The sequence below is a fragment of the Equus quagga genome, chromosome 21 (genome assembly GCF_021613505.1).
Source record: "Equus quagga isolate Etosha38 chromosome 21, UCLA_HA_Equagga_1.0, whole genome shotgun sequence".
Taxonomy (NCBI): Eukaryota; Metazoa; Chordata; class Mammalia; order Perissodactyla; family Equidae; genus Equus; species Equus quagga.
In genome coordinates, this window is record NC_060287.1 from 29198127 (window position 1) to 29221874 (window position 23748).

Genomic DNA, 23748 nt, shown 5'->3' on the forward strand with positions numbered 1-23748 from the left:
ATTGAGGACACAAAATGGCTCTTGGCTGGTTTGATGGTCGGTCACACGTGGCTCTGTGCTCGGAAGAGCCCTGAACTTGGTTTAAGGCAGTGCTGTCACTGTCTTGAAATCTTTAATGATTTTTAAACAAGGGGACCCATATTTTCATTTTGCACTGGGTCCCACAAATTAGGTCACCAGCCCGGCTCTTGGTGATGAAAGACTCTTTGAGGTGGTTTTCACAGTTTTCCATATTCCCGCCATGCGGCTCCTCACACTGTCCCCACTTCCACAGCCAGCATCAAAGTTTCTTCCTGGTCAGGACAGTAGAAAGCAGAAAAAACCTCCTCTGAGGTTCTAAACCAAGACAAATTTTTCCCCCCTGTTAAAAATTACAGTTCATTTTAAAGTAGCAACATGAGTCTTAATAGGATACAGCACTTCAGGTCAATGAACTAAAATGATTCACTTTGAAAGAAAAGAAAATTTCCCTCTGGGTGCCATAAACACTAAAGGAAGGGAAGCCAAGGCTAATGTAAGAAAAACATATCCACTCCTTAAAACTCTTAAACCTTTCGGCTCCTGTGCAGCATATACAAGCACTTCTGTTAATAGGGAGCAAAATACAACTTCCATCCCTAAGATCCTAACTCATTCATGAAAAACAACAGGAAAACAAGTTATACTGAACCCCATAACCAACACTAAGAGTCCCCGCAGCCCCACACCCCTCGTGGGATTTCAAATATTTTTGTGAAACCAACATTTGTTGTTGTTGGTTTTTTAAGGGGTGAGAGTGTGGGATCTAAATCAATTCTAATATATTTCGAATATATTCATTATCATGCACTAAATGCGAATTCCCATTTTGTGGTTCTCCAAGGAGAGTGACAGAGGCTTGTTTGTGACAGCCCCGGGCATAAGCAATCATTGTGTTGCTTAATTAGATACTCCCCGTGCTAGTGGGAGGCACATATGTCTATTCACTGTGACGAACACTGAGAGCGGCCGGGGGCTTTCACGCCCCTGCGATACGCAGACAGAGGCCGCACACGTGCAGACGCTCCCAAGGACCTGCGGCCCCATCCGGCCCCGGAGCCATCAGGCCGCATTCGCCGATTGGTTCCAGTTTATTAACAGCCTATGAACTTCTCATCGGCTCCCGGGCTGGTCAGGACTGTCACCTGCAACTGCCAGGCCAGAGCGGGCTTTTCCACTCCTCAGAAACAGAGTGGGTCGGGGTCTGCTGGGTTGGAGGTACCGTATCTTTCAAAACAAAGAGGAGTTGCCAAGTGCAGGAGTGGAAAAGCAGCTTGATCAACTTTCAGGCAGTACCAGACAGGAAGGTCACCCCCCATGGATCAAGCATCTCTGAGCTAAACTAGCTTTGGCTAATTTTAAAAGTGACTTTAATTCTTATAATTTCAATTTTTAAATATCACTTCAAACTAATGGGAGGGGGGCTCGTACCAAGTGGGGGAAAGTCTTCACCCATGTCTCACCTCCTCTTTGGAAAAGGTAGATGATGAAAGCGAGGGCAGAAACACGAATAGCCCTGGGTCCCCAGTGTTGTCTGCCTCCTGTATTCCGGCTCATGCGTGTGTCCCTTTAGCTCCCTCCTAGAACCAAGTCTGAGTTCTTCCAGCTGAAAAACAATTTTCCCCCGTGTATTACAGCATCCTAGGCCTGCTGTAACAAAGTTGCACAGAGTGAGGGGTTTAAACAATAGAGATTTACTGTCTCCCAGTCTGGAGGTTAGAAGTCTGAGATGGAGGTGTCGGCAGGGTTGGTCCCTTCCCAGGGCTGCAAGGGAGAATCTCTTCCAGGCCACTCTCCTTGGCTTGTCGATGGTCGGCTTCTCCTGGTGTCCTCACATCATCTTCCCTCTCTTTGTGTCTGAGTCCAAATTCCCCGTTTTTGTAAGGACACGGTCACATCGCATTAGAATCCATCATAATGACCCCAGTTTAACTTGACTCCTCTGTAAAGACCCTATGTCCAAAGAAGGTCATATTCTGAGGTGCTGGGGGTGAGGACTCCAGTATATCTTTTTCGGCGGGACACAATTCAATCCACAGCACACTGTTCAGGGGACATAATGAGAAAGCACCATTTACTCTAACCCCCTACCCAGACTGACACGATATTGGGCTTTGTGGACATTGTGAAAATACAAACTCTCTGAATTCCCCTCAGTTCCCAAAGAACAGCCACCACGGAGAGCAATCTTGTAGGTGCCCCCGCCAAGTATCAACACGACCTCTAAGATAATCGCGAGATAAATCAATTCCAAATGGGGCGGGGCGCCCTCTGTTTTCGTCTCCTGCTGTTACGTGGGGGCTACGCTGGGGGAACTTGAGTCTCTAAGAATATGCCGACGTAATATCAAAGAGTCCAAACTTGAAAAGACCTAGGAGAAGAGCTGAGCCCCTTTGTGCATGGACCCAAGAGGTGCGATGACCTCAGGTCACCCAGCCGGTGGTGGTAGAAGGAAGTCCAGAATCCAGGGAAGGGCCAGTCCAGTATTCCAGTGAGGGGACCTGGGTAGAGGTGGCACCAGCTCCTCTGATGGCTCCACATAGCAGTAGGAAAGCTTGATGCCAGCTTGTGAGGGTCACTCCTCAGCTTAGCTCCCCTGAGGCTGGGGAGCTCCTTCCTGGTCATTCCAGGCAGGCCTTCCTCTCCGCTTTTAGACAATCACAGGGAATTCAGGAATCCCCAGCCTGGATCTCTAAAGAAAGGCATTGTCAACCAGCATCAGGGCACTGCTCCCAACAACTGGACAGCTTCGGAACTAGGGTGCCAAGAAGAGAGGTCCACCCGCGTCAGCTGAGCATTGATGCTGTAATTCCCAGTCAGCGGCACAAAGTAAGAGCTGGGTTCTTCAAGTCAGGCCGATCCTAGTTCGAATCTCAGCACCACCAACTACCAGCTGTGTACCTGGCACCCGCTACTTAATCTCAACTTCTGGAAAATTCCAACCTCTGCTAGTCATCATAAGGATGAGCATCGATAACGCAGACATGTTCCTTGATAACAAACCAACACAGGACTGACCTTTAAAAGGGTCATTTTTATTAGTTATTCTCTTAGGCAGAAATGCGTTCGTTGCATAGTGAACCCAGTGTTGGGAAGTTGTTTTTACACAAATGAAAATAAAACTAAACTTTATTTTCATCTCATCCAAAGTTATTTCAGGTAATGAATCAATGAGGAGCAGCCTCATTGTAAGTAAGTAAGAGAGGCGTGTGGAGGATATGAAGGTGTTACTTCATTCCACCCCCACAGGCCATAAACTGTCAGAATTTATCAACAAGAACAACTTAAGAAGGCCGCCAATGGTGACTCCAATGAGCTTCTTGTCCCCATCAGCCTCAGATAGCCACTCTCCTAGGACAAAGAAAAGTGGGTGGAATGTCAACACAAATATCAATATCTATTGAAAAGATTCTGGAGAATTAAAGAATTAGCCTAGAACAAACCCCCGTGTGTAATGAGGATTTGATGTCCATTTGCAAGAACGTGAACCTCTTCCAAGGAGGCAGGTCCCTTTGAATGTTTCTGTCGACTTTCCTATAATCATTACTTTTGTCTCCGTGAGGTCAGCAGGTCAGGTTACCACGGCTCCAGTATTTCAGGGAAGGAAATAAGGCTCATGGGGCCAAGAGATTCCCAGGATCATATGGCAGAGCCAAGAACAGGGCCATGGCCTCTGCCATTGGACTGGACCAGTCCTCTACACTGTTCTAGACTGTTCCATACTCTTCTGTACTATTCCACACAGTTCTACACTGTTCCACACTGTCTTGTCTGTACATTGGGGCCCAAAGCAGGGACACCTGAAAAACTCACTCAGTTTCAGGCATTTTCCAGTGTCTAAGAGATTTGTAGAGCCATTGTCTTTACTACAATTGAGGTGACCACCCTCTGGCCATTTTTAACCTTAGTAATGTCTACAAATCTCCTAGACACAAAAAAAGGAAGCTGGGCAGCACCATGCTTGAGGTTATTTCAGAGTTACCTGAAGGTCCTCCGTCTATAATAACTTTCCAACTTTTTATTTCCTTGTTTCTCTCAAACATCCATAGAGTTGAAATGCAAATGTTTGTAGGAAAAAAAATACAAGGAGCCTCCTCAGTCATTTACCTTGTGTGAATGAGTTGATGAGAAAACCCCACAGAAAGCAGAAAGACCTCACAGAGGTCATGGTGCAACCCCTCATTTCATAGATGGGGAAACTGAGGCCCAGAGAGGACATGGGCAAGGCAGAGCTGGAGTCAGTCTCTTCGCTTTGGGTTTGGTGCCATTTCCAGAACACAAGTTCCCCCCCAGGCCTCTTTCTAGAAAAAGGTGTGGGAGCCCAGGTCACCGGGCCCCAGTTGTGGCCAAGGAGCCACTTCTGTCCCCAGGGCTTGCAGATGCCACTATGAGAGTGAGTCCTGCCTGAGGGTCAGGCTGGCTGGGGGCAAATCACATCTCTGAGGTTCTGTTTCTCCACCTGAGAAAGGAGAAATAGTAACACCACCGACCTCATAGGGTTTTTGAATGAAATGAAGCCTTCTGGGTAAAAAAGCTTAGAAAAGGGCCTAGCCAGACCTTACCACTCAGGGAATATGTTCACTCGTGCCCTCCCACCTGCCCACGTGCCCCAAGACTTAGAACTTTCCAGCCATAGAAGTTGGCATTTAAATTGCATCTCCATTCGCAGACACCTGGGTTCCTCGAAACACTCCACAGCAAAGAGAGGAAGAGTTTGTTCTCCTGGCAGATCCCTCTCCATCCATTCATGTCTAGGCAGAGGCTGCCACTACCCTCAGGGGTCCTGGCCACCCTGAGGGTCTGGCCCTGTTTCCCCTGGGGAATCGAAGGTCCTGGTGGCTCTAGAAGGTGAGCTACCCTGTAGGCAATCCGGAACCAGAGATGTCGCCAAAGATGGAGCAGTTCTTAGCCTCCTGAGGGGCTCACGGGCCAGCCAGAAGCAGCTGCCAGCCCCCTACCATCCAGCACACCCCCAGAACAGCATGGGGCGAACCCCTGTCCCTTCCCCTGTGAGAATTTGTGTAGCGGCCCCTGGGACTGCCATGCTCCTTGCCAATTCTCTTCATGAGTGTGCAAGGTTAGCCTTTAATAAGAATCTGTTTTCTTGCCTGGAATGTCCACCTCTGCTCACAATGTCCCCACCTTTTTCAGGTGACCAACTGTCCCAGGACTCACATCTGGGAGTTCAGCTCTGCCCCTGACTTGGTGGGACTCTAGCAGGGGGAGGGAGAGAAGCAAGATGTTATTCCCATGACCTTAATTCTGTGACATAAACAATGACCCCCACAAACCCCGGCACGTATGGTACATTACATCTATGTAAGAAAATATGTGGAAGCATATTAGAGCTTAGATTGTTAGATAGGAGACAGATTAAATTAAATAGCAATAGACACTAGACAACTTAGATAAAATAGAATTACAGCTATGTCTACTGTCTTATAAGGATGACTGATAAATCTTCAAGTGAAACAAGCAAGTGGGAAAGGAATCTGACCGGACGAATGGACAGCATGAGCCCAGCTCTCGGTTGAAACAGACACAAAGCAGAACACGGAGTTCTAGCACGAGCTTCCTTGGGGAGCCTCGCTGTCCCCAGCCCCAGGCTGAATTGTTGACCTCTGCCCCCCGGCTGCACCTCCGTCCCCTGGGCCTGTCTGTCTTCCTCTCCCTTGCCAGGAGGGTCCTGTTACCTTGTCCCTCTCTGTACACTCAGAAACACAGGCCGTCCGGCCCAGGGCAGGCTGTCCCTGCATGCTTGTTGAGGGAAAGACTGGCCATGAGGTCAAGGCGTGGATGGAGAAGGCTGTGGAAACGGATGGTCCTCATACAGACAGATGCTGGGCCCTAGAGATCAAAGACCGGCGCTCCCACAGCCCATCATCCTCGTCCTGTTCCTGTGCTTGCCTGGCTGAGGGGCACCCCCAAGCCTGTGGCTCATTCCCCTCCAGTGGCAGAGCCACTTAGAACATTTAAATCAGGCTTTACTGGAAGCCCGAGGATATCAGAAGGAACAGAGAAAATAAACAGAATAGAGCTTATCCTACTCAATTTGGCTTCCCGCATATGGTGCCTCCCTAGCTGTCCTGGGGCCCCCTCCGGGTGGGGGAGACCAGCTTTCTTCTTCCTCCAAGAGCCTCTTCTAGCCCATTTAGATTCCCCAAAGTCTAAGGGAATAAGGTCCAGGCGGGGTGGGGGGGGGGGGCCCTCTCCTGCCTGTCCAAAGCCACTTGAGGGTCCCAGGTTCCTAAGAAGCAGCACCCCCAGAAGATTGAGAACAGGAGGGTAACCTCCCTCGACAGGTGGATCCCTTCAAGGTGGTGGTCTTACCCCAGGTTTCCACAGGACAAGCACAGCAGGAGCCCAACATTCAGCAAAAAATGAGCAAAATGAAGCCAGGCAGTGGAGGGGCTCCTGCAAGACTGGGGTTCCTTCCCTACTGAGTGCAGCTGATATGCCCCCAAGCTCAAGAGGGGCAAGACCCCCCAGGCAGGAGCCCCAGGGGCCAGCTGGAGGGGTAGAAAGTTCCTGGGGAAAGAGTTGAGAAAGGAGGAGGTTAAGCAGGCAGAGCAGGGAGGGAGCCTCTGAGGAGCCCACGGGGCTGGGAGAGAGCGGAGAGCTACAAGCCCGGGGTTCCAGCTCTTTCTGCAGCTATCTAGGGCATGGGCACAGCCCCACAGCCACCCCGCGTTCTGCTCCCTCAGCTCGGAAGGTCTCTTCTTTGTTTTCCTTTTCTCCTCCTGCTCTGTCAGAACTTCATCCTCACTTCGTCACCTATTATTTCCCTTCTTCTTTGGCAACAGAACCTGGGTTTTATTTAAGGTTACAATGGGCTAAGACACATAATTACATCACCTAGCATCCCTTGCTGCTAGGTTCAGCCATGTGGTCAATAAGTCCTGGGTAATAAGACCAAACTGGAGGGATTAGGTGAGCCTTCTGGGAAGGCTATTTAAAGGACGCTCATTTAGGTGGGTGATGTGACTCTTTGCCCTCTGTCCTTCCTTTTTCCTACCATTTGGAATGAAAGTCTAATGGCTGGAGCTCCAGCAGCCACACTGGACTGTGAGGTGATCTTGAGGGTAGAAGCCAAATATCAAGATAGAAGAATAAAAAGCTAGAGAGACTCACAGTAGCAGCCCTGGCATTGCCTATCCCCAGATTTCTTTTTCAAAAGTGGGGAAAAAAATATCTTGTTTCAGCTACTGCTATTTTGTTTTCCATTTTACACAGGTGAACCTAATAGTGATACACCTAGCCAGTCCCACATACCCTGTCCAAACAGAAGAGAGCTCTTCTTGTTGTGTGTGGTCAGGGTGGGTCAGACCCAAAGAAACATTATTCCTAGTTAGGAAATGCAGACGAGACTTATGCACAAACAAGGGTTGGGGGCTGTTTCAATTGTATATTGCAGTACAACAAACTACCTCCAAACTTAGTGGCTCAAAACAACGATTTGATTATTTCTGAAGATCCTCAGGGTGAGTGGTTTTTTCTCAGCCACCCAGGAGCACTGGCACTGGACGCACGTTGACAGCACCATTCAGCCAAGGACGAAAAACTCTCCCTGGTGCAAAAGCGAGCAAAAGCAGTTTGCAGCCTGAAAGCAATTGCTCAAACCTGATAACAGCCACAGGGGGAAGTCCAAAAGGAGAAACAGGAGACCGCTCACGTGGGGTCCTGACTCTCGGGGGCACCTGCGCATGTCCGGCAGAGGAAAGCGGGGGGCTTGGCCACCTTCACGGCAGACCGGAGTCAACCTCCCACAGGATCTGGCATCCGGTGGTAAACGGAGGCTGGCTGCACACAGGCACCGTCTGTCTGAGGCTGTGTGGCAACCCAGGAAAGAAGAACAGCCAACGGGAGCCCCCCACAAATGGGAAAAGTGAAGCAGAACGAGGGAACAGGGGTCCAGTGCTATATCCACTATGGACATTTAGTTTCCCAAAAACGCAAAGGCATCTATAGAAAGGTGGGCAGCCAAGATCTCCTTTTATGCAGTGAAACATCAGGAGGTGATGAAGCAATGTGATGGCTGGGATTCATTCGTTCATTCATTCACCAAACAAGTACTTATCTAGGACTTTATATGTCCCAGGCACAGTCCTAGGCCCCGGGAACAAAAATGTTTATAATATAACTTTGGGTAGGAAAGAAAACGAAACTTGCAGAGAAAGGGGTGGTTCTGGGGTCAGGGAAGGCAGCTGGGATAAGATGACATAGGAGGAGGCTGCGGAAGGGTGAATAATGCAAGGCTCTGCGGGAAAGCTGCTCTGGGGAAAGGAGCAGCAAGTGCCCAGGCAGGAGGAGGCGGAAGTTGCAGGAAAGTCCACAGGGCCTGGGGGTTGGAGCAGAGCAACCGTGGGCAGGGTGGGGCACGGAGGAGCTGCAGGAGGGCAGGACGGCTCTGAGAGGCAGGCAGACCCCACGGAGTCCCGGGGCCTCTCTCTCCCTGTAGCCCTCCAGCAAAGGCACTGGACTTCTAAAATGGCAACCAGCTTCCAAAAGCACAGAAGCTCAGGGGTGGGATGGGGAGAGCCTTTGGGGCCCTTGGATTTCCTTCCAAACGTGTCGGGAAGCCTCCAAAAGCTTTTCAGGGAGAAGGCCTGACCTGGCCTGACTGACATCTTGTCTTGACAAGATTGAGGCTGGAGTGGTCTCATCCTGTGTGCATTGCAGGAAGCTTGGGTGTTGGTCATTTGTCCAGAAGAAAGTAAAAACTGAAAGGTTAGACAAGGCTCCTGCTAACAGCGTGAGCCCAGGAGGAAGGGCAGAAAGAAGACCCCAAGGCCTGGGTCCCATCCCCTCTCTCCCCACCCCCAGCCCTGTCCTGCACTGCAGGCCTCATGCACACACACAAGAAGGGGGCCAGCTCCAGGGGGACACAGCCCCTTGGCCCTGGGCACTCCTCTCCCCATGGGACACAGCCGGAGCAAGACCTGAGTGGGGCCCCTAAAGTGTGGGCCCAGGGCAGGCTGCCTGAGTCTGACGGTGCAGACCATGAGCACAGGAAAGTGGAGGCACCAAGACTTAACCATTGGGGAGTAATACGGACGATCAACTAATTCCCCATCAGACAGCATCTCCCACTCAGAACAGAGACTCCCCAAGCCACGCGGCCCTGGTGTAGCCTCCGCATGGGGAGAGAGTTCCAACCTCCACACAGCAGCCCAGCCAAGGAGCAGAGGGAGCGAGAACAGGGCAGCAACGTGGTCAATGGCACACGCAGAATCCCACCCAGGGGCACCGGGTCAGGGCCGGGAGCATGCGCAGTACAATCCTCTTTCCCTGATTTTACAAGACGCTGGGTTTTGAGGCCCAACCCAGGAGCCCTCACATCCTTGCCCCCTGCCACCTCTCCGGAGCCTAAGGACAGATGAGAGACAGGTAAGGACAGCGAGGGTGACAGCAGGAAGGTAGACAGGTAAGAGGACAGGGAAGCAGACATCAAAGGAAGCTGGGCATGAACACAGGGCGGGGCCCTAGAGTGGACACATCTAGGGTGCTGCCCAGCTCCCAACGCGTCTCTTTCTCAGGACCACAGTTGGCATCTCTGTGTAATAAGATAGAGAATTTCACCCACCAGAAGTCCTCTTACAGAAGGCACGGCGCTGACCAGAACATCCATCACGATAGTTTGCTCAAATAAACATGAATCCTTTGAAAAGGGTGCGTTCTGTTAAGGGGAGAGGCGAGGGATGGGTTTGGGGAGACGCTTTAGGGCCTGGGGCTGGAATTGTGCTGCATCACTGGGTGCAAACCATGGGGAGAGGAGCTGGAGAGCCTGGACAGGGGAAAGGACAGAAAGAGGCCGAAAACTGAAACTGCTGGTAGATGTGGGTGAAGAGAAGTGGCGGATGGGGAGTTAGGGCTGCGTGTGACACGTGCAGCACGCAGAGGCCCGTGAACATACCTGAAGCCACACTAGTGCGGTGGACTAGCGAAGTATATAAAGAAGGGGTGACAGAGAAAAGCGGTACCCTAGAGGGCATCAAGGGGCCTCTCCAGCAGCTGTAAGCCCCTCTGCCCTGATTATCTTACTTCAGCCCAGAGCAAGCAGGGCCCACAGCAAAGGAGACGGAGAGGAAGCCAGTGGGAGCACCCAGCTCCCAGAGCTGTCCAGAGCAGGGAGCACTGCGAAGCTACTGTCCTTGCCAGAGGACCCAGGCTGGTACCCATGGCACTGCGTTAGGATCCCTGTCACTCTCAGTGCACCAGGATTGTAGACCTGGAGGGTGAGAGCTGCTTGCACTGTTCTGCTTGATAAAGGGGATGTGAATCCTGCTCTGTTGACGAGCGTGCAAGAATCTAAAACTGAGGCAAGTCCCTGAGCATCAAAGGAAGCAAAAACTTGCCCTCAGTGCCCTAAATCACTTGAAATGGACCACCGTTAAAATCGGGAAGAATCAAGTCAACTCATAATGGGGTTATCGCTCTTCCTGAGTGTTATTAACAACCATATAATACTTCCTGTCTCCTCACTGGGACACAGGCAGCTGTCGTGTACCAGGGAAGTGAAGGTCACAATAGGGGACGAAGGAGCATGAAATTGGCCCTGACCTTAGTGTCCGTGTAATGTGGGAAGCAGTGCCAGTTGCCACAGCTGCACCCCTTTCCCCCCCATAGCGGGAAAGCTGATGGAGGCCAAGTCCACCCTCGGAAGATTCTAGAACCTTCTGGCATTCCAGCAACCATTAGGCTAGACGGGGTCCCAGCCTGGCAAGACAACTCTAGTGACCAAGAGATCATCACTCTGCAAACTTCCTGGGAAACTTCCTCTGGTAGAACAGCTGGTCCCCAATCCTGCACACAAGTTAACATCCATGAGCGTCAGGGCCAGAGGTGCAGCGTGAAAGAAACAGAGAACAACTTTTTCCTGAGCCTGGGTTCTGCATCAGGGGATACTGGGCTGGCCCTGACTCTCTCTGGGCCTCAGTTTCCTCACCTGCAAAATGGGCGGTTGCCCTTCTAACCTCACAGAGATAGCGTAAGACTACAGTGAGATAACAGATGTGAAAGTGCTTTGCAAAAAGTAAACTGGAGGTTATTCATCCACAGGTGACACAGCCATGACAGCTGGTTACAAGTGGCCACGTGGCCACCGGGGCAGAGCGTCTGCTGGCAAACCCTCTCAACATCTTGCACAGAGCTTGCTCTGCGGCCTCCGCAGCAGCCCGTTGGGCAATCTCAGGTTGAGAAACATGTTCTGAAAACAGACAGCCCAGATGAAGGCAGCGTACCCGTGTCTCAATCCTTCTAGGAACTGCTTTTTATAGAAGATTGCAGAGAGAGGGTGTATGTCAAGGCGGCTGTGGCTGCAAGGAGGGGAGGGGTTCCTATTTCTCCCTCCTTTCCCCCTCCCTCCTGGCTTGTCTGTCCATCCTATTCCATTCTCCATTCCAGTCGTCATGGCCTGTTCCCTGCCCTTCCTACCCCCCAGCTCTGCCTGACTCCTTCTTAACCCCCAATCCCCCACTCCTTCTGCTTGCCAAAAGGGCTTGGCTGTAAACAACCTCTCCCTCTCCCAACCATCTAAAGCAGAGCCTCGCGGTCCTCAAAACCGCAGTCCTCCCACCAGCAGTGTCAGCATCGCCTGGGCGCTTGATTACAACACAGCTTCTTGGGCTCCACCCAGGCTCACTGCCCCGGACTCTGCGCTTTAACAAGATCCCCCAGGCCTTGCCTGCTCTAGTCCACAGCAGCTCCCATTACCTCCCCCAGCTCCGACAGGCAGGGCTCCACACCACGTAACCTGACACTGCTAGTCAGGTGTTCACCTGTGTGTACCTCGTCCTCCATGGATGATAAATTACTAGAAGGCAGGGAACCCAGGCTTTCTCAAGGGCCTGGCTCTGGCCTCTGCACACGGAGAGCATTCAGTGAAGTTGGCCAACCAGTCTAGATTCGGCCTCTGCACTCATTCATTCTTGTATTTATTGGGCATCCAGTAGGGGCACCGGGATGCAGCAGAGACCACTGCTCCCATGGAGCCCCACTCAAGAGTGGAAGAGAACAGACTCGCATAAACAAGTAGGCAAGTAAGCAAGAGGCCGTTTTAGCTACTGGTAAGCACCATGAGGAAGAAAGCAGGTGGTAGTGACAGTGACTGGTGGGGAGGGGGTGCCATTGGGGTGGGTGGTCTGAGAAGGGCTCTTTAGGGGTTCATATCTGCACCGGGAACTCAATGATGAGAAGACCTGGACTGAGACTTCCAGGCAGAGGGAAGGTGGGGCAGGGCCCCACACAAGGATGGGCTTGGCCATGTTCCAACCCACGTCCTCTCCCCCCACCCCATTCCGGGCCATCGCACATCCTCCATGTCTCATCCACCCACCAACACCCTCCTGGGGCAGGACAAGTTCCAGCTCTCAGGTCCATCCATCTGCACCCGTCTATTCGCCAATGTGCAGCCCTCCCGAGCTGCAGGCTGGCCGCCCCCAGTCATTTCCTCGTCCTTTTCTCCAAAGCCAACTTTGCTCTTTCCTTAAACATGGTCGAGATGCATCCAGCATTTGCATGCCCAAGTGACAGGGATGAGGAAAGAGGGCTTCTTTTAAAAATGTTATGCTTAATCAGTCTCGTTTTCTTCAATGGGACCAGGTGAGGCCATCTTGGCCCTTGATACACAAGAATCGTGGTCCTCCAACTCATCAGCCTCATCTGGGAGCTTACTAGAAACACAGAACCTCGGGGCCCACCCAAACCCATTGAACCAGAATCTGCATTTAACAAGACCCCCAGGCACTTTGACCTAAAGCAGAGTTCTGCCTCCACACTCCACTATCTCTAGAAACCACCAGACAAGCTACACAGAGCAGTTAACATTACTGTGAGCCAGGCACCCATCTAATCCTGGCTTTAAAAAGGACCTGTGAGGGTGACACAAGTATACTTATGAGCTTCATTACGCAGATGAATTAACCAAGGCACAGGGAAGTTAAGTCAGCTGCACAAGTTCACAAGCTTGTAAGTGACAGGCTGAGTCTGAGCACCAAGGGTCTGACCATGGAGTCTGCCCTCGAACCCCCCCCCCCCCACATCACATTACAGAGGAGGCATTAGCTCAGAGGGAGTATTAGTGAGCTCGGGGGGCTGTGACAGAGTACCACGTGGGTCGCTTCAACAAGAGAAGTGGATGGTCTTACAGTCTGGAGGCTGGAAGGCCAAGATCACAGTGTCGGCAGGGCCGGTTCCTTCTGAGACTGTGACAGAGGATCTGCTCCATTCCTCTCCCTGAGCTTCCGGTGGTTTGCTGGCAACCTTTGGCATCCCTTGGCTTGCAGAAGCATCACCACGACCTCTGCCTTCATCTTCACATAGCATCCCCTCTGGGGGTCCAAATTTCCCCTTTTTTTTTAAGGACACCAGTCATATTGGCTCAGGGCCCACTCTAATGACCTCATTCTAACTAGTTACATCCGCAATGACCCTATTTCCAAATAAGGTCACATTCTGAGGACTTCAATGTGAATTTGGGGGACACATAACAGAGGTTAATAAAATGATAGTAACAGCTAACACTGTGCCGTGCGTTGTTCTCCGGGACTTAACGAGTATCGACTCTCAGTCCTCATCACGATCCTTTGAAAGAAGTTCTATTTTCACCCTCGTTTTGTGGATGGAGAAGACGAGGCACAAAGAGGTAACGTGTCTTGTCCTAAGTCACACAAGGAGCCAGGATTCCAACCCAGGCTGTCTGGCCTCAAGGCTGCACTACAGCTCTCTGGGATGGTGTCCAGGATTATCTTGAGATCACATTATACACTTGCTTTAGCAAGCTGTTGCTGGATTTTGGTTCAGTGTGTCAAGGAAAGTGTCTCTGAAACACAGCCATATGGGAGGAGCATCCATGGTGTTCAGCCAGTGCCGGGACAGAAAGGGCTAGAAAACCTCACATCCTTGATGCAGAGAAAGCATGCACTTAGAGCAAACAAAACTGGGACACTGCCCCAGTCTGAATGAAAACCATACAATAAGTGTCTTTCCCTGGTGCCTGACATGTAGCAAGTACTCCATAAATATCAGCTACCGTTGCCATTTTACTAAGCAGGTACTACGTGCCTGGCTGTGGGCAAGTCACCTTCTTTATACTTCCTTCTAATCTTTATAACAGCCCTCGGGGATAAATACTATTACTCCTATTTTATAGATGCGGAAACTGAGGCTCAAATGTGTATAGCTAAGGCTACAGGCTAGCTCTTACCCCCCAGCCAGGGATCAGGACTCTTCACTGACAGACAGAAATAAGCTCGGCCTTTGCGCAGAAAAGCCTGAGAATATTACAGCAGAGGAGATTTGCATGTTTCGCCATCCGAGTTAATATTTCCAGGTCAGGGCGCCTTCGGGAGAGGAAGGTGGCGGCCTCCCAGCTCTGGTCTCCTTAACTGCACCCTGGGAAGTCTTCACACTGCCTTTCTTTATCCGCTGGTGGTCTAATCTGGAGTCAGATCCACCCGCTGGCTCTTACAGATGGGGACGGACTGCGAGCCAACGGGAAACAACAGGTGAGCGTCTGAACAGTCCCCTTCTGTGCCTCGGGCAGGGTGTCTGCCTGGGCGACTGCAGGGCCGCACTGACTTCCAGAACCTTCTGTCTCTGCAGGTGTTTTAGGCACTTGGCTTCAGTGCGTCAGTGACCCATATTTTATTACCTTTCAGGTTTCTATAATTCATCATTCACTCCTTTCTGAAAACCTAGAATGAAAGTTTAGCAGCTCAGTGCCCCGGCCCCTCTCCATTCTCTCCCCAAACACATCGGCCTATTTGTTCCCTTTCATCCCGGCTCTTCCTGTTGCATTCTGTCCGTTCAATGGGGAAAGGGCGAAACCGGATGGCTGGACCCAGTGCGGGGAAATGACTTCAGAGCCACCTTTGTTTCCCCTCATTCCTTTGAGCACACTTGGCCCTGCGTCTCTATGAAAGGGCTTGTTTGAACCGTTTGGAACATCCAGCAAGCGAGAGATGCTGCAGCCAGAATCGCTCTGCATCTTTTCAGGCTGCCTGAGACTCTGGGTTCAACTGCCAAATTTTTGCAACAAAACTAACCATGACATTGGACATTGTGTTATAAATTAGCCACAGCCTTCCGAGCAAATTGTCTCTTTTCATTGTATCAGCGTAAGCCTTTGAAATAGTTGGCTTCAGCTCCTGACTTCAGGGAGATTCAGAGAATATTTTCGTTCTGCCCCAAACCAACCCTTCAGACACCACATTGCACGTGCTGATATCTATATCTTAATTCACAGTTATTCTTAGCACAGTTCCTCAGAGGGCCTCTGTTTGTTACATTCCATTTCCCTGCCTGGAATTCTGTCAATATGCCTTCAAGTTTGATGGAGAAACTATCTCCAAATGTCTTTAAAACAAAAAGATGTACTTCTCTCTTTCTCCCTCTCTCTCTCTTTGCTGAGGAAGACTCACCCTGAGCTAACACCTGTGCCAATCTTCCTCCATTTTATATGTGGGTCGCCACCACAGCATGGCTGCCAACAAGTGGTGTAGGTCCTCACACAGGGAACTAAACCCAGGCCACCACAGCAGAGCACGCCGAACTTAACCACTAGGCCACAGGGCCAGCCCCGTACTTCTCTTTTTATAATGTTTTTCACAATGATTATTTGAACTTTCCTTTAAAGAAGAGTCCTTTTCAGAAATACAATGAGGGCTATTAAAATGAATTCTTTTACAGCTCTAGTAACATGCAGAATTTCAGAATTTGGTACCCACTGAAGCAACAAAAATTTCTCCTTCTCTTAGGGCACCCCAAGTTTGGGGGGGGGGGAGAATATGCCCTCTGTCTGAGTTATGTCACCAATAGCCAAATCAAGCTGTTGTTATTATAAGGAATCTGAAAAAATACCCAGATGCCATCTAATTTCTTTTCCCGTTTTTCTTCCCTTTTAACTTTTTTTTCCACCAAAAAAATAAGTCACAGGACAAATTTTGACTTAGAAATACCTTAAGTAATAAACTTTATTTAAATCTGGTCCAAAACACATTTATTTAAAATAAAATAGAATCAACCTTCCTATAATGTTTGTAAAACACACCAACTACATTTGACAATCTTTAGTGTTTTAACCAGATCAGAGAACACCGTATTACTGCCTAGGCCCTTCCACACTGGAAATAAGGACAACTGTGACAATTATATAGCTTTAAAACAACATTGTAAATAAACAGAAACATCATACCAGTTCCTGATGACTTGATTAATTTGTTCTCCCTTTTGAAAAGGAACAAAATTCATATTCTTTCAAATTTTCCCAGCAGGGATCTTTATTTAACCTGAACTGTCTCTAAGCGTGACTGAGATTCTGCTGAGATGCTCCCCAGGTGACAGAGGACCAAATATCTGTAAGGAGTTCTGCTCCATCCAAGCCCACTTACCAAAGGGGAACCCACCCTGCCCTCTTTTTCTCTCTCTGCTACTCCTACCTTCTCCCTAGGAGCAGCTAAGTCGCCCTCTCTCTTCAGCTCCTTCTTCTGTGTTCCAGGCAGAGTTATATTTGGATCAGATCAGAGAAGCTAATATAGAACAAATGTTGGATGTGGCTGCCACTTCTCATAGCAATGGCATGAATTTCAACACTCTTGGGTAAGTGGAACTTTCCAAAGAATTTTGCCCTTCTTAGAAGAAAGTAGCATTTTAAAAAGTAAACGCCGTTATTTCCTTACTGGTCCAAGCTCCAGACAGTTTCGACAGCACATTTTAGCAAAGACAGCCTTTCACACTTAGCTGGTCTTCTGCAAGAGGAGAGTGTCTCGAGTGACAACAGGGGGCTTTGAGTGGTGGCCAAGCTTTGCAGCAGCAGAGCCTCTCTGTGCTCACAGAGGAGGTGGACGGTGCTCCACCCAAAAGCCACGTTCCCCTCACACACTCCCCGCCGCTTCGAGTCCCCATTGTCTGCCATTTCAAAAGTTTGAGCTTCTTGACCCAAAGCAGGGGTGGGCGGCAGAGTTGGGAGAATGGGTGGGAGACACTTTAGGTTTCTATGCAAGGAAAAGGAAGCCTGCCACACACACCTCCTTGGGGAGAAAGGAGTCACTAACACACACACACAAGCCCCTTTGGGCAAAGACAAGAGTGGTTGTTATGGCGGACGCAAGTTGCTCCCCAAGTATGTCCTGAATGTGGGAGGCCACGGCAGCTGCCTCTCTTGAGACAGCCCATAGGGCCCCTGCCAGGGGCTATAATGACTTACCGGCCCTTGCCAGCTGTCACACTTTGCATGCTGCTGGAGCTCCGGTCCAGCAGAAGGGGCCATCCAAGTCACCAGCTTCCACAAGCACTGAATCCTGTGCCCATGCTGGGTCCACACGGCCACCCGGAGCCTTCTTCTGGGGCTCCACCAAGAGCACTTCAGTACACACTGGCCAGTGTATCCAACTGACAGTGTCCTTGGCCTGGGGAAGGGAGGAGTTCTTCCGCAGAAGGGGATGCAGAGAGGTCACGGTCTAAAGGAACCCTCGGGGACACCCTCAGTAAACAGGGGCACTTGTTGGGGGGAAGAGAAGCACGCACATTTCCATCTCTGATTTCTGGGGCACCCCTGCCAGTGGATGGGAAATGTACGGCGTGCCATTTGGGCCCCTCTGTCCCAGGTTTAGCTTCCGTCTTTCTCATTCTCTTCCTCTTCCTGCTGGCAGGGTAAGGCCCCAGGGCTCCTGCCTAGGGTGTGGGCAGAGAAGGAAGCCAGAGGGGGAGGTCGCTGGGGCCTGCCCCAATCCGGCACCTCAGCTATAGGACTGAGGGGTCCTCAGGATGAGGTGGGCATTGCCAGAAGAAGTTGGTGCAGGATTCATGGAGGTGGGATCCTAGGAACCCTCTCTTTCAGGACACGGCTAGAACCCATCAACTCGTCAATACTGGCTTGGCCTAGGCAGGCCCCTCCATCCTTTCACCCAGTCCCTAACCCTCCCCATCATGGCCCCCTCCTCAGCTTCCTGGAAGCCTGGTCCAGCTGCAGGGAATTCCAAAAACTGGCCACTCGTGGTGCAGCTCTGCCTCTTGTCTGAAGGCACACTGTCAACCCCAGAAATCCTCCACCTTCCAGGAGCCTCGGTTTCACCATTGACAGCAGGGATAGAAAAATGCCCAGCTCACAGGGTTCATGTGAGAAGCAAATGTCTGTAAAAATGCTTTGAAAGCCAGAATGCTTTAACAAAAGGTGAAATTGATTAGAAAGGTGTTAAACTCACCTGCTTGAAACTTTCAAGGTGATTTCCTTGATCTCTCTCCTTCCTGCATAGTAAGGTTTTGCTTGGGGACTCAGCTCCTTCCCGCCGAGACCTCTTTCTCTCTCCCCAAGTGAATCGTGTCAAGACAGGGCCCCCTGAGAGTCAGGGGGTCCTACCACGTTCCTTCCCTCTCTGTGAAACCTATAGGGAACTCTTGGGTTAAAGCACTATTGGGAGTTTGCACATTTCAAGGGATAAGCTGTGAACTGGTGGAGATTTCAGACCAGTCCTCAGACACCCCCTGGACACACAGTAGTTGCAAAGCACTGTGCTGCGCTTTGGGAAGATGCAGAAATGAACAGGTGGTCCCCGCCCTCAAAACAATCACAACCAAATGCGGAGATGATCTCCACGTAACACAATCCAGGCTCTGGGAAAATGCTATCAACAGTTTGCTGAGCGTGATGAGAGGAAGAAGAAGGTGAGAAATCATCAAGGCTTTGAGAAGAAAGTCATGTTGGACATGAACCTGAGCCAAGGGCAGGATGTTATAGGCAGAGCTGGAGGTCGGAAGCAGAGATCAGAGTGAGCCTCTGGGGTGAATACTCGTGGAAGGAAACAAGAATCTTTCAGCCCTGAAACCAGCAGGCACAGCCAACGGGCTCCTGGAGCTGAAATCAGTTCCCATGGGGGACAGGTCCTGCCATAGCATCCTTCTTCTTATACCAAAGAGGACCAAGCTGGAGAAGCTCATTTTCTTTCTGTTACACTCAGCATCAGTGCTGTGCAATAGAACTTTCTGCGATGACGGAAATGTTGTCTCTGCTGCCAAATGGATGGTCACTAGCCACGTGGAAATCCTAAGCACCTGAAGCAATGCTAACACAGCTGAGGAACTAAATTTCTAACTTGATTTTATTTTAATTAATTAATTTTTAATAGTCACAGGTGGTTGGTGGCTACTGTATTGGGTGGTAGAGGGTTAGGTACCAAAAGGCCCCCTTCCCCATTCCATTTTGCCATGAGACGATGACAAGCCTGGTGTTAGGGTAGAAAACTTCCATATCCACCAAGTAATGCTATTTTATTTGGGGAAGAGAAATGTTCAGTCCCACCCTTAACAGGTATGAGTGTGTGAGTGATTTTTTGTTTGTTTTCCCTGATAAGAGGCCAATTTCTGTGTGAGTTTTTGCTTCAGTAAGAAGAGTCAACCACTGACAGAATGAACACATATCCCTTCTGGAGAGGAAGGAAACCCGACCCCGAAACTCCTTAGTCTCTAAAGACCTTTTAATCAAAAGAGAAGAGAGAGGGACCGGCAGGGAGTAACCATTCTAATGCTACAGTCATTGAGCCCAGAAATTTAGCTCTCAAAAGCCGGCAGGAAATCACAACTTTTAAAAAAACATGTTACACTCATGATCGTAGCAGTATTACTCGCAATAGCCAAAAGGTGGAAGCAACCCATGTGTCCACCCTTGGAGGAAGGGATAAACAAAATGTGGCATATACATGCAATGGAGTATTATTCAGCCTTAAAAAGAAAGGAAATCTTGACCCATGCTACAGCAGGGATGAAGTTGGAGGACATTGTGCTAAATGAAATAAGCCGATCACTAAAAAAACAAATACTGCAGGGTCCCACTTACAGGAGGTACCTAGAGTCGTCAGAGTCATAGACCGGAGAATGGCGGTTGCCAGGAGTTGCTGGGCGAAGCGGTGATGGAGAATTGTTTAACGAGCACAGAGTTTCAGTTTTGCAAGATGAAGCGAGTTCTGCGCATTGGCTGCATAACAGTGTGAGCGCGCTTAACACTAACGAACTCTACACTTAAAAATGGTTAAGATGGTAAGTTTTATGTTATGTGTATTTGAGACACATATATTTAAATCAAGCAAATATGTATATGTATACAAAGAAGAAGAAGCCAAGAGGAGGAGGCAGGCACATGAGTTTTAGCCTCACGAAACCAACCAGGCCTCCAACAACAACCGCTCTTTGCCCAAATAAGCGCCGTTCCCCCCTCCCTCCCGGGCCGGTCCTGCGACACTCCCACGGGCGCTCACAATAACCTCCTTGAGCGGTGCCAGCGGTAGCTCGGCGCCGGCCTCAGGCGCTGGCGGCCAATGAGCACGCGCGTGCGCCCGGCCTCGCGCCCCCATTGGCTGCGCCCAGCCGCGCGCGGCCCCGCAGGTTCCCAAGCCGGGTTTAAAGGGGTCGGGCGCAGCAGCTGCCCTGCCATCAGCTCCCAGCGCGCAGGTCCGCGGGGAGGGGCGGCCTGCCGAAGGGCCCACCCCGGGGCGTTCCTGAAGGGCGCCCTCGGCCGCCCCCACCGCCCCCCAGATGTACTATGCGGTTTCCCAGGCGCGCGTGAACGCGGCCCCCACGACCATGCTGCGGCCACAGCGGCCGGGGGACGTGCAGCTCGGGGCCTCCCTGTACGAGCTGGTGGGCTACCGGCAGCCACCCTCCGCCTCCTCCACTGCCTCCTCCTCCACGACGGCCCCCCTCCTCCCCAAGGCGGCGCGCGAGAAGCCGGAGGCGCACGCCGAGCCGCCCGGCACCGGACCCGGGCCCGGTGCGCACGCGGGCGGCGGCTCCCGGGCGGACGCCAAAGAGGAGCAGCAACAGCAGCTGCGGCGCAAGATCAACAGCCGCGAGCGGAAGCGCATGCAGGACCTGAACCTGGCCATGGACGCGCTGCGGGAGGTCATCCTGCCCTACTCGGCCGCGCACTGCCAGGGCGCTCCCGGCCGCAAGCTCTCCAAGATCGCCACGCTCCTGCTCGCCCGCAACTACATCCTGCTGCTGGGCAGCTCGCTGCAGGAGCTGCGCCGCGCGCTCGGCGAGGGCGCGGGACCCGCTGCTCCGCGCCTGCTGCTGGCCGGCCTGCCCCTGCTCGCCGCCGCGCCCGGCTCTGTGCTGCTGGCGCCCGGCGCCATGGGGCCCCCCGACGCGCTGCGCCCCGCCAAGTACCTGTCGCTGGCGCTCGATGAGCCGCCGTGCGGCCAGTTCGCGCTCCCCGGCGGCGCGGGCGGCCCCGGCCTCTGCACCTGCGCCGTCTGCAAGTTCCCGCACCTGGTGCCGGCCGGCCTAGGCCTGGCCGCCGTGCAGGCGCAGTTCTCCAAGTGAGGGCCTGCCGGGGCCCGGGGCGCGACCTCGGCCCGTCCTCCCGGCGCCCAGCTTCTCCGCGCCCCCTCGCTAGGCGCCCCGGGAGAGCGGGGACGAGCAAGGAGGGCATTTCGAACCTTCTCGCCCAGAGAAAGGGACTGTGTGCGCCCCCTTCCCCACCCCTACCCCGGGGAAACTAAAGTGATCTGAGCGGATGTTCGAGGGAGCATCTGGGCTGTTTGGGCTTCTGGGTCGATTCTAGCAGCTTTGGGCGGCAGAGGCGCGCTCTGATCCCCGTTCTTCCGTAGCGCGTGTCTCCCGGGCCCCAGAGTTGTGCGCTTAGCAGTGTGAATTTTAGGGCGCCTTGAGCTGGGTTTGGCTCGCTCTGGGCGCGGCGGGAGGCCAGCCCCAGCGCCACTGCTCACGGAGGCGACACCTGCAGAGCCAGGGGACCAACGGGCTGCTCTCCGAGGGCGGGGTGGGGGGGGGGGGGGGGGGGGGCGGTGTTGCCTTCTCCTCGGCCAGAGTTCACGGATGGCCCTGTTCCCACCAGCCAAACCCTGTCACAGGAGGCTGCCCGACCTCCGGAAGCCGGGAAAGACCAGTAATCAGTGCAGATTGTCCTGAGCGCAGCAGACTGACAGATCCTCGGCGGCCGGACGGTTGGCACCGCGGTGCCGCGGGAGGGGGCGATGACAACTCCTGGGTCGTTGGGTGTGCTGGGTTGGGAAGTCCGCTTTTGTACCCCGGCTGTTAAGAGTGCAATTTTTGAGAATCGCATAACCAGGTGTTTTGTTGCGGAAATGATTCGCTCTCAAATCCTGGGGCCTCCTTAGAAAGATAGTTCAGAACTCGAGATTCACCGGTCTGTCCCCCTGCCCCAAAGGTAGCCGAACCCGCGTTTGAGCTTGCTTAAAAACAGCCACCACCTTTCACGCAGGCGGTGTTCCCGGTTTACTAAAATAGGTAACAAGGCACTTCGCAGTCTCCGACTCGTCAGAAAGCGTGATCGCTAATTATCCATCTGTCTCATTAAAAGACGCGGAGGGGGACCGGGAGCCCCAAACCTCTGGCGGGTCCCCCTGCGGTGGCGACGGCGGGATGGCGCTCGCTGCGTGGTCTCTTCCTGTACCTGGTCCTTGACCAGCGCGCCGGGCAGGTGTTCTCGCCGCTTTGCAATGAACAACTACATAGGTGACCGGTCCTGATTTGTTAACGAATTACTCCAGCCAAGATTATTTCACGCTCTTTCAGCAGCTTACTTTGAATTTTTGTTTAAGGTTTTTGGTTGTTGGTAGTTGCCGAATTTAACTGGCATTTTATCTCTAACTTTGTTTCGTTGCACTATGAAGAATCAACAGAATAAAACACTTAAAGACCTTATTTATTTATTTTTTTTGTCTGATTTGTTTTGTTAATAAAAGTGTCCTGATGCCCTGGTGGTTTCAGAACCTCGGGATGACGGTTCGTAGTTAAATGATGGGGCTTCAAAAATTTTAAGCCCGACTTTCTGATTTGTGGAATAACCCAAGAGCAGTCAACTGTAAGTGAAGTTCAGGCACCCGGTGGAAATGTAAGGACGGAAGGGGCGTGGGCGCCAGAAGCGGGGGAGGCAATTCCAGGCGGCAGTTCTCAATCAAGCTTGAGGGATGGGTCTTTATTGACTACAACTTCCTCCTCTGAAAAACGGGTTAAGAAATACATTTATGATAAAATTACTTTACATCTCGCCTTTCTCAGAAATCCACTTGTTCTGTCTTAGTGGACAGAAGCTTAAACAATATGACACAGAGATGAGCTTTCCCCCTGTTGTTTAAATCAGGTTGGCGTTGTCTCCTAGGAAATTATGACCCTGGACATCATTTTATTCTGAGAGGTGAAGAAAGGTCTTCTGTCCGGTTGGTGATGTTACAAAGAATTTGGAATGTTGACCTGCTCACATGCGACATGTAAACATTTCGTAGTTATTAATGAAATCGACCACTGTTTAAAGGTAAGAGGAGAGTAGAGGAGAAATAGGGTCTCCCTTAACCTGTAGAAAATTCAAGAAAACCCAGATGAGGTGACTTACTCAATTTTATCCACAGTGGCTAGTGTGAGGCGTGTATACATTTAGGGGAAATGAGCATTCACTTTGGGGAACATGTAAGAGGGTCCTGGAAGGATAGAATGTCCTTGCCTGCCATCCTGGCTGAGTGTCTGTTTCCTCAAGAGGGACGCAGGAGAGGACACGAGAGAAAGTAGCTCTGTGCACCAGCCCATTTCAGGGAAGACTTCCTCGTTCTTCTTAGATTCTGCCATCAGAAAAGACACAGGCTTTTTTTATGCCGGTAAATTTGAATTGTAGCCTTCTATGTGTTCAATGCCTGTCCTTGGTTGCCTTGCATCTTGACGAGGGATAGAAAGAAAAATAAAAATCAACAACTAATTAAAACCAAA

The 23748-nt window shown here is 51.4% G+C and overlaps 1 protein-coding gene across 1 annotated transcript; it reads left to right on the forward strand.

Annotated features, from left to right (window-relative positions):
* Positions 1-20514: 20514 nt before the first annotated feature.
* On the forward strand, positions 20515-21330 carry LOC124231284 (oligodendrocyte transcription factor 1). Its single transcript, XM_046647975.1, has one exon. The coding sequence runs from the start codon at positions 20542-20544 to the stop codon at positions 21328-21330; it is 789 nt and encodes a 262-aa protein (XP_046503931.1). The 5' UTR covers positions 20515-20541.
* Positions 21331-23748: the final 2418 nt, after the last annotated feature.

What these genes read in the sequence shown, in the direction of transcription:
- LOC124231284 (XM_046647975.1), top strand. Translation starts at nt 20,542, where the DNA reads ATGTACTATGCGGTTTCCCAGGCGCGCGTGAACGCGGCCCCCACGACC.